Source organism: Solanum verrucosum, unplaced genomic scaffold (genome assembly GCF_900185275.1).
Source record: "Solanum verrucosum unplaced genomic scaffold, falcon-dt-bn FXZP01000049.1, whole genome shotgun sequence".
In the NCBI taxonomy this organism is placed as follows: Eukaryota; Viridiplantae; Streptophyta; class Magnoliopsida; order Solanales; family Solanaceae; genus Solanum; species Solanum verrucosum.
In genome coordinates, this window is record NW_026020221.1 from 4,508,515 (window position 1) to 4,519,952 (window position 11,438).

General features: G+C 31.8%; 1 protein-coding gene across 1 annotated transcript; it reads right to left on the reverse strand.

Moving 5' to 3' along the window:
• Positions 1-1,702: 1,702 nt before the first annotated feature.
• On the reverse strand, positions 1,703-6,922 carry LOC125830852 (hydroxyproline O-galactosyltransferase GALT3). The gene is made up of 7 exons (XM_049510032.1): positions 6,079-6,922; positions 4,834-5,069; positions 4,446-4,724; positions 3,639-3,767; positions 2,864-3,040; positions 2,685-2,792; positions 1,703-2,115 (listed from the first exon to the last, which is right to left on the reverse strand). Exons 1-7 carry the CDS (start codon positions 6,905-6,907, stop codon positions 1,909-1,911), a joined length of 1,965 nt encoding a protein of 654 aa, XP_049365989.1. The 5' UTR covers positions 6,908-6,922; the 3' UTR covers positions 1,703-1,908.
• Positions 6,923-11,438: the final 4,516 nt, after the last annotated feature.

Consider the following 11,438-nt stretch of genomic DNA (forward strand, 5'->3'; position numbering starts at 1 on the left):
ACGTCACTAATCACGTTAATAATATATTTATTCGTTAAAAGTATAACAAATGGAGAAATATTTATTATTTTCAAGTTAAGTCTACGTTGACTTTAATAAATAATACTCTGTATTTTCCATTAATTTTAAAGGTATAATACATTAGTTTTCATTAAATTGAAATTGTACAAAGACAAAGAAAGGGGTAAAGGAAAACTAGAACAAGCAACTATCAAGGTCCATTCAATTGTAGAAAATTATATTATGCATATAGGATTACAATAACCTTTTTGTATATATTGATTTGAGTGACACGTAACCTATTTTTAATCCTCTTGATAAAATTCCTGATATAATTTTAAAAATAAGATAGAAGACTCGAGAAAGAATGAAATATACAAAAAAATCTTATTATTTTAAATAAATCTTCAGCTCAATAAGAACGCGACTAAGTCCAAAACGAGCCCAACCACATTAAGATTGGTAGGTAAAGTGACACGAAAGTCGAAAACAAACACATAAAAAGTCAAAACACTAACTCTAGTAGGACCAAGCACTCAAAAGAGATGCCAATAGTCAACAGGTAATGGGATATTAATATAGTATTGAACTTCAACTTTTGTACACTAATATTGTATAGTAATTCTTGAAGAGGTAGAGGGTAGACCGAGGAAGAATTGGAAACAAGACATGACATATTTTTAGCTTATCGAATACATTATTCCTAATAGGAGAATATGGAGGTCGAGGATTAGAGTAAAATGTTAGTAAATAGTCAAACATTATTGTCTCTCTTGTTTATGGGAGAGGAGGTTCCAGTTCTGAGCACCTAGGGGTGTGTAAAAACCGAACCAACTGATAAACCAAATTGAAAAAGTGTTATTTGGTTATTGGATTAACGATTTTTTAATGGTTTTATAAAAAATAAATATCGGGTTATCGATTCGGTATTGGTTTTTAATATTGGGTTATTGGGTAAATCGATAACCCATTAAGACTAATAATTTACTACATTTACTTGTACATAAATATTAGTATATATTAATCTCAATACCTTACTAGTTACTGTTTTTATCCTCTTTAGCCTTCAATTCACACTTACGTCAAAATCTAAAGTAAGAACCCTATTCCTTTTAATTTCTCTTTGTATAATTTTTTCATTACATTATTGTGTTGTCACAGTTGTTGCGTCAAATTTATTAGAGAAGTCATATATTTATTTTATAAGTATTATCTTATTGGTTAAATCGAAAACCGAACCATTAAGGACCAAAACCGATAAACTGAAAACCAAACCATTAAGGACCAAAACCGATAAACCGAAAACTAATTAAAAAATCTCTTATTGGTTTAACATATTCAAAAACCGATAAACCAAACCAAACCAACTGATGCACCACGAGCACCTCTTATTTGCTCCCTCTTCTCGTTATTAGTATTATTATTATTTCATCATTATCTTATTCTTCAATTTTATTATTACTGTTGTTTCATTTACTTTAATTATCTTTACTATTTTTTATGTCAATACTTTCCTTTTTTCGATATTTTCATTTCAAACCAATTTTGAAAAATGCTTTTCCTGAGCTTAGTGTCAATAGGAAACAACCACTATATCCCCACAAAGACTGGGGTAAGATCAGCGTACACATCACTCATCCCATACTGGGTATGTTGTCATTGTCATAGTATATGTATAAATATATTAAGTATCTATTACTCCTTTTTCAACATTCAACATCAGCTTACCAACACAATATAAGATGGCACATAGGAATAACAACAATATAGTGCCAATGAAACAATATACAATTGCAGTTTGATGACCTTTGTCAAAGAATAAACAAACAGAATCATATTTGAAACCACTATATCTGCAAAAAGATTGTACTCACTAGTTGATTTGCAACGTTCAGGATTACAGCACGATCACTCGCAGCAGTTTGGTTCGTGCTCTTTCTGCAGTTTCTCCCACAGACATAGTACCATCCTCGGATTCTGATAATGTGCAAGAATATAGCCTGATTCACAACCGGCATTGTAAAATCTTTCATCGTTAACATACTGTACTTTGTGACCCTTCCTCTTGAATTCCTCAACCCAAATGCCCACAGCAACATCCTCAAGTTTAAAAAGCTGGCAGAACATCACAAACAAAACAAATTTAGCATATTGAGTAGAATTTCGACTTGGGAAATTCGTCTCATGTGTTTCTTCTCTTTCTTTTTTTTTTTTGGTTCAAACGATAAGACGATTGTATATAACAGAGAATAATGTTAACATCCGCAATTTTTCTATACTAGATAATTCCTAGTTGTTCTGCTTCCATAACATCTAACACAATTAGAGGAGGAACTGCTTCTTCCAATTTACTCTGATGATGATGATATGAAATGAGCTTAAATGAAAAGGTCAGATTCATAAAGCCGACCCCAACTTATTTGAGACTGAAGCGTACTTAATTGTATTTTTGCTTCTTTCTATTAATGGCACGGATAAGATTCTTTCAGTAAGTTGATTATTGGTTTGGTACCATTTTCTTTCAAGTCATATAAGATCAAAATAAATGGTGCAATTATTCATCTTTCTCCTTGTAACTATCTTTGTACTAGTAACTCATGGTTGATAAGAAGGCAGAGAGATCAGGTCAAAACAAAAAATGAAAAAAATAAATAAAAAATCAGGACAATAAGACTGAGTGTTACCATCAGTTCCATTTCTTGATGGCCCTGAACAATGAACTTAGCTATATCTCGAGAAATAATATAACCTGGTCCATGTGCCCATGGGGGATAGGAAGCAGGCGGATATTCCTGCAGAAGGGAACTGTGATTAAGGAGGTTGTAATATTGCTATACGAAGACACGAGTTTAGAAATAAATACCTCAGGACTGATATACCACTTGTTCTCTTTATCCCTGTGGGGTGCTGACTCAAAAGATATTCCACCATATAATAGACCATTAGGATCCTTTCCCTTGAGGCTAGATAGAACTTCATCAATCCTTACAAAAGCATCATCATCAGTCTTCATAACATATTTGGCAGGTAGGATGTTAACCTGCAATTTAAGCACACCAACGCTTTAGCCAAATATTCTATCGAACTTTCAAATGATCATGTAAATGCAGTCAAATAACATTCCTATTGGATATGTTTCTTCTTGTCAGATGAGAAATTCAATATATAGAGAGTGTGCATAGCACTGGGATTGTGGAAATAATCCTGATACATTTTCATATTTAAGGAGTTGTACTAATCCGTAAATCGCATTTTAGTTTTAAGGATATAGAAAGGGATACTTTATACAGTTATACACATACCAGAAACCTATGTACGCAATCAAAAAACCCTCATACACTACATATTCTCCAAAATGAATTCTGTAGTAAGACTTTTTTCCACTTCACCCCATCGGGAGGATCAATAGTTTCCCAATTATTCTCCAGTGTGACTCGAACCTTCAACCAACCAGTTGATGGTGGAGATACTCAACTACTAGAGCTAGCCTCACTTGTCAATTGTGTAGGAAGGCTTTATAAAGCTTTTCTTGGAGTTTATGTAATACTATCCTTCAGCAATTATAAATAAAAGAAGACTCAAATTTGTAACTGATAATTAAATTCAATTTTTACTCATAAATACTTGAAAGTCCTTACACCCATAATGCAAATTGCTATGGTCTTCAAAGTGAGCAGGCTGTAGTAATCAACAAAAGGCAATAATTGGATATCTCCATAGGCTTGTGCTTCCTTCCATAGCTCAAAATTGACCTGCCTATTTTTGTCCTGCATTTGTTTTCAAAAGGACATATACGTAATGATCAATACCTAATATCAGCAATGAAAAAATATTAGGCAAAATAATTGAGCAACAAAGGCTACACAACAATATCTTAAGAGGTAAACTCGCGATAAATTGCAAGAACATAAGCCGAGCAATCACAAATGAAAGTACTCCTATAGAAGTGTAACATGAAAACGAGCTGGGAAAGTCTCAATAGTAAAGGCCAACATAGAAGAGACAAAGCACAATCACAATAGATGCAGTGAGTTGATTCAGAATGCCAAAAATCTAGACCATCAGAAGGACCAGCTACCAAGCCACCAAAAAACAATCAAAGGAGGACTGCAGCAACCTTACTATATTTAGTACTCCCTCTATGTCAATTTGTTTGTCTAGTTCGCATGAAGTTTAAGAAAGTAAATAAGACTTTTGAATGTTGTGGTCTTAAGCTAAAGATATGTAGAATGTACCAAAATACCCATTAATCTTGTGATTTGAAACATGTCAGGTGGAAAGTTAGAATTAAAGAGTTGCCAAAAAAGGAAAGAGGCTTTCTTTTTTAAACAAACTATAAAGGAAAGCAAGACAAACACATTGAAATGGAGGGTGTATTTGAAATAGATGGAGAATATGAAAATTAGTGTCTACAATAACTACTTCCAGTTGAAGGTCTCACTTACAAGACCAATAAAAAACCGGACAGCTACTTCTCCTGACCGCACAGCTTCATATTGCATCCATGATTTCCTTAGTGCCATACGTCTCTCAAAATTGTTTCCAGTAGAGAAAACCCCAATTAACATGACAAGTCTCTTTTTAGGAGTTAGTGGAGCTTTGAGGTGCTCAACATCATCACCCAAGTTAAAATCATTGGACACAGGTAATCCTTTCGCTAAGATCGATATGGTGTCCACACCACCTATCACATTGACTCCACTAACCAACCAAGGTTCGAGTTTCTGCATTTATAGAAACACAGCACTATAAAAGGAGTTATCCATAAAATTCATGCAACAGTTCCAAAAGATAATAAAGCTCAGTGATCTAGCTGAAACTACAAACACTAACCTCTCTATATGCAAAAGACGTCTCGTGTCTTCCGTTGACTGTCATATGGAACCCCTCTATACCAGCCCATAGTGTTGCAGTAAATGGATTACCTTCAAGAAAAGGGTAGTTGGCAGTACCGTAGGCACTAGAATTTGATACATCTGAAGACTTTGGATTGCTGGTATTGGTCATATTTGCAGTTTCTTCTACATTATTTCGGAAAATTTTGGCATTGCATTTGACTAATCCATCAACTGATATATGTAGGAAGAATATGTCAGATTACAAGATTATTAGGAGCAATGGAAACAATAAGGTGCTAACTACTCCTGGATGTTTATTAAAAATATTGGTCACTGAAGAAGGATCACCACTTCACTACAGTCAACAATTGAAATACTTGTCTATTGGGCTACCGTCCTATTTGCACTGGTAAGAACACAGAACTTAGAGATTTGACAGAATACAGCGCCATACGTCATGATAACCTAGGCCAAAGTACATGCTATCCAATAAGCTTGGTATCATCAAATAAAATTTAAAAAAATTGGCAATTCGTTTACTGGAAAATCGAACTACAAGTCCATATGGCTTTCTTCAATATGCAAATGGTGATATGACTTATCAAAGAGCATGATAGGAACAATTCTTTTTCAAGCAAATGCTGAGTTGGTGACTCATTGAATGGTTGAGTTCATAATAACAAGCTTATCAAAGACTTAAAATTTGCAACTTAATTCACTAAATGACAACTTTCTTCATCATGTCACACGGTCGAACCCACTACTTTGTGATGATATAAGAGCAACACATCTATACCTCTCTTGCTTTGACCTGAAGCTGGTCACAAATCATTACATAAAGTTCTATTACTATCTGTTTGAAAGCTTGCAACATCAGATAATTTTCAGCTAAGTTGCGTGGACTCTTCACTTCCGATGCCGCACCCGTGTCGGATTCTCCAAAATACACTACTTTTGATGAATCCGACGCGCACCCGTTGACATTTTTGAAGAGTCTGAGCAACATAGATTTTTAGAAAAGGGTTGCAGAATCCAATCAATGCAGCTTACAAAAACCCACCCAAATAGAATGAATCCTTCTCTAAAAAGCACCCTTGTAGCAACTAGCAAGTAAGATGACATCTAAGGTAGAAAACTATCTCTAACAAAGATATACAAGATTACATATAACCGTTTTCCCTGAATGAACACAAATTAGAAGATGAAAAGATGCTCTAAGTAAGTTTTTTGTATGATTTACCTTTTATCACGTCGGTAGAGACATGATCAGGGCACTTTTCCACCTTACCCCACTCGGATTCATTAGTCCATGTATTTTGAGTAATAAGGGGATCCTTTGTCAAGTTCTCCCCGGGTAAAATTACATTATAATTCAAAACTATAGGAGGATTTGTTTCCTCTGGAAGTTTCGAACCTACCAGCTCAATTTGAAAACCTTCTTGCTTTGCATCAGGTATGCCTATCACAGTAATAGATGAATCCTCAACTAAGCCACAAGGAATCCTAAGACTGCTCCCGTCCTTCAACGTCGCGGTATTGAATGCAGTCACAGAATAAGGACAATCCTCATTTTCCTTCTCATCTTGAGCTTTACTTTTCTCAATGAACGACACCAAATCTTTCCATGATATAGCAGCCTCCTTAACTCCTTGAGCAGTTCCATTCAAACCATCTGATCTAGACAACAACAATCTCATCTTGCCCCATGCTAGCAATGCCTTCGACTCTTCTGTCGAAAAATTATTCAAGCTGTATAGATCATTAAGCCCTTCGACATCAATAAGATGTGGTTTTTCCTTAAAAGTTACTAGCTCTACTGGTTTCAGATCAGACAACTTGGCATTTTCATCTTTTGAACCTTCATTAATGTCCGGATGGTCATTGAAAAACCCATAAACTGATTGCTTTTTTGGAGATTCTTCCACACTGCTGTCTGATTTTTCTACAATGCTGTATGATTTTTCTACACTACTATATCGAATCAACAAAACCATTGCAAGACCAATAATAAACAGACATCCAGCCCATCTCTTCCTTCCCACATTTCTAATTAATAAATACTTCTTCATTCCCACTATACTTCAGCTTGTACTTAACTAATGCTCCACCCAAGGTCTCGTATTCAAGCCCTCGGTATAAAGTCCCCTTTATTAGGAAACACTTTACCCCCTAATGTGAGACTTCTCAACGTGAATCAAGATTTAATCAAAGCCCCAATATGGGTACCATACACCAGGTGGAAACCCAAAAAACAAAAACTAGTGTTCCACCACAGTGAATCAAATCCTTAGTTTTCAACACCCAAGAACTGAAAAACTTGAATTTGCAGTTTTTCACCTAACCCCATCACTAAAATTTTCACACACCTCAGCTAATATATGCAGATTTCAACATTCTTGAAAATTAAAAAAATCAACTTTCTGCCTCTCTTTCTTCTATACTTCTCTCTTTTACAGTAAAATGAACTTCACAAAGTAAAAAAGTTCACTTGTTTTTCTAGAAAATGGGGAAAAACAAAAACTAGTAAAAGATCAAGAAACAAAACAATAAGCACAAAAATTAACCAAACCTCTGGATCTGCACAGGGAAAAAAACAAGACTTTCTTGATTTCCACTGCAAAATGAGCTGAATTTAAATTTGGGAAGTTGGTATTTGAGAGTTTACTTGTCTACAACATTACTTCTTCTTCTTCATTCAGCTTAGCTCAGAGCTATGAACAAGAATTCAGTAGAAAGCCTTCTGCTGAAAAAACGACGCCGCATTGTGAACTCCAAAGAGTCAACACTATTTTTTTGCGTATAACTAAAATAAATAACAGATTTTATATGATTAACTTAATTATCTAACAAATAAATTGAAAATTTTGAATCGTCAATGTCTAAATGAAACATTCTATTAAAAGTTGAGTGTTTGACTAAAATAAAATCTAATTTGAATGTCAAAATGAAATATCCTTTCAAATTTAACGGATGATTTTGTATCAAATCTTTAGTTAATTATCCTTATAGCATGAAGGGAAAGGGATAAATGTATTAGTTGAAATTATTTAAATTTTCCTCATATTAAGCTTTTAGTCTATCAAATTTTAGTTTTACTGATCTAAATTTATCCATATTTTTGTTATTATATATAATTTAAATTAATTTAATAATAGGAAAAAGGAATTTTATACAAACTAGCTCTTCAAAATATATAGTACTGAGATTCAACTATTATTAATTGCTACGGTCCAAAAATTAGAAGTATCTTTGTTATAATAGTTTAACTCGACACATCGTATTTATTATCTTAAAAATTGAATGTATAGAATATAATTTTTTGATAGATAAATTAAGCTTAATTAACTATTGCGACATGGTGGATTAATAGGGTTTCTTAACCTAACATGGCAAGGTGATCCCTATGTGTGCATGTCCAATTTTATTTTGGCGCTTATCCTTATTTATTTATTTATTTTGATGAAATGAAGGGGTTGATAATATGTTGCCCAATATCTTTGGAAGGTAGGGAAGTTTTCTCGATAAAAAGCACACAAGAACAAAATAACAACATACCTAATATATTATGTGAATCTTATTTTTATCTTAAAAGATAGAAAAATTATTTTCGATAAAAAGCATATGGAATCACAACAACAACATATCCAAGTATAATTCTACATAAGGGGTGTCAAAATGAACCCAAATATATGTAACCCGCTTAATCTGTCCAAAATTTTATGGATTTGGCTCAAGATAATTTGGATTTGGTTCAATCTTAACTCTTTAAGCATTAATTCATTTTAAATGAATCATCAATTGAGCCTAATTAATCTCCACTTTCAACTTGTTTTAAGACTCTTTATTTGCATTAATGTAATGTATGTTCTTATATAAAAAGTAGTATGAGTTACTATCTATTTTATATCTTCTAGGATTTATTTATCCATTTGTAACTTCTTCATTTTTTTTTCTTGAGTTGAAATTCAAATTAAGGTTATAAAAATTAAATAACAATATAATAAAGTTATTGAGATTAAGCATATCGGATTGGGCGGGTTATGACTCAACCTGTTTTAGCTCGTTTGAGCCCAAAGTAAAGTTGGACGGGTCAGAATCCAACCCGATTTCTATTTCAACTCATTTTCTTTTAGAGTAAATTTAATAAATAACATATTTAAGAGTAGTTATTACTAGTACTAAACTCCAATTTCAATCCAATTCGCTCAGTTGACGCCTCTAATTCCACACACTTTATCCTTACTTTAAAAGATAGAAAATTTATTTTCGATAGCAAGCACAATGGGAATTACACATAATAAAAAATAGATTACACATTGAAAACACTAAATTACAACAACAACACCAACAACATATCCTGATCTCACAAATAGTATTTGAAGAAGGTAACAAATACACTGACATATATCTTATCCTTACCTCATAATGATAGAAAGATTATTTACGATATATTTTCCGCATAAAATGAAAAACACTAAATAAAATAAGGGAAATAGACAATGTATCATTCATTTGTTGTGATGGTGTGAATCAATGTCTTTGATGAGATCAATGCCAATTCCCAAGAGTATGAGGGGCTCAGATTAATTATAAGATAATTATTTTTTAATTAATAAACTTGTAAAATATTTGTAAAAAATTGTAGTTGATTCGCAAAAAAATATTACTATACTATCAATGTATATTACATCATGGTTGTTACCTTGATCTCTAAATTAATAATTTTGTCTTAACACTATAACCATGTATTCCCTCCATTACTTTTTGTTAATCCTCTACTAATGTAACACTCCTCTTGAGAAATAATTTATTGCTTTTATTTAATTTACTAAATTATTCATATTAATTGTGCTTTGAAAATATACATTTAATTAATAATACTCCATGTAGTTACTTAATGATAAGTACTATTATATTAGAAGAAAATATAAATATCTTTTGATTTGTTAAATGGATTATTATTTTTATATAAGCAATACTCCCTTCGTTCACTTTTACTCTTTGTACGCTTCTTAATAAAAATAGCACATTTTATCATGATAATATATTAATTAGTGTATATTCTTAATGAATAAGGGTAAAATAATGAAAAAAGAAATTATTATTCTCCTAATATGCTATAATAATGGGACAAAAAAAATATAGTCTTAACACAATAAATAAGTAAAAGTAAATAGAGACTCAATTTGAACGGTGTCGTAAGGTAAGATCCAAATAGAATTTCTGAAATTAAGGAAATTCGAGTGAACAAAAATAACAAAATAAATATTATACTCTATTCTCACCTACATAAATAAATTTTTATCTGAACATTAATAACAAGAAAAATCTAAATAATAAAAAATTCTCTTTCTTTTCTATCATAAAAATTTGAACTAAATAATTTTTATTTCACCAGAAAATAAAAGTGACTTACCATAGTTAAATCTCCATTCAACAAGAGTACCAACAGTTCCTAATTCACCTTCATTAACCTCAAAATGATTTATCTTATCACTTATATTAGGGCTATGGTGGGGTTTGGAGTTGAAATGATCATGAAATAGTTCTCCACCACACTTGACCTCTACATGAGCAACTAATTTACCCCTCAAACCCATCCTCTCTTAGCAAATAGCAATAGCAATAACAATAACAATACTTATTGAAACCAAGCTTCATAGCCTTTATATAGAACCTTTTGGGTCTTTAGTAGCGGAGTTAGATATTTTACTTAGGAATATTAAAATATAAATAAATAGACACATGTAATAAATAAATAATATATATATATATATATATAGTATCTATACATGAAATTAATTTTCTTACCTAACTAAATAATGTAATTTTTCGACGAAGAAACACCCCTGCCATTATGGATCCAATGATTTTTATATTATATGGCATATACATATCGTCAGTATCTTAAGTATGTCAGTAAATTCAATTTTAGATAAACAGATTATGATTTATTTCGATCGAATTATCAAAATACATAATGAAATTCTTTATTAGATATTTTCGATTGAAATTTTGATAAAGTTTTTGTCTACGTTTTCAAGTATTTATTACGTAGATAATTTTAACAACTTAAAATATGTCACCTCTTTTAATTATACGGATTAGCCTTAATACCTCGTAAAGCTTTAGACATGTGTTCTAATTGAAGATAATGTGTATAATTAGAATAGTCAAATGAACCCCCACCTATTAACAAATTTTCAATTACACATTTATATATTAGAGGGGTTCTATTACATAAATAACCCCTCAAGGGCTAAGTTGGCACATAGAATGTATTTCACTCTCTTTGAGAGAGTGAGAAGCAATAAACATGTAAAAAGTTTATTATATTTATGTTATAATCAAATAATTTATATATTTTTTTCTATTTATTTATTTATTTACTTCTTAAAAATAAAATTACCTCCCCCTTTAATGGAGGTAATTAGTACTACTTTTTTTCACCCACTACCATGGTGAAGAAGAAACTAGAGTCTTAAAATAAAGTTTGTGGAGGAAGGCGACGCAGATATGCCTGCACCTATAAATGAACAAGACCATTAACTTATTTTGGGACCTTTCTATTATTTGTAAAAGTATAATAATGGAAAACTA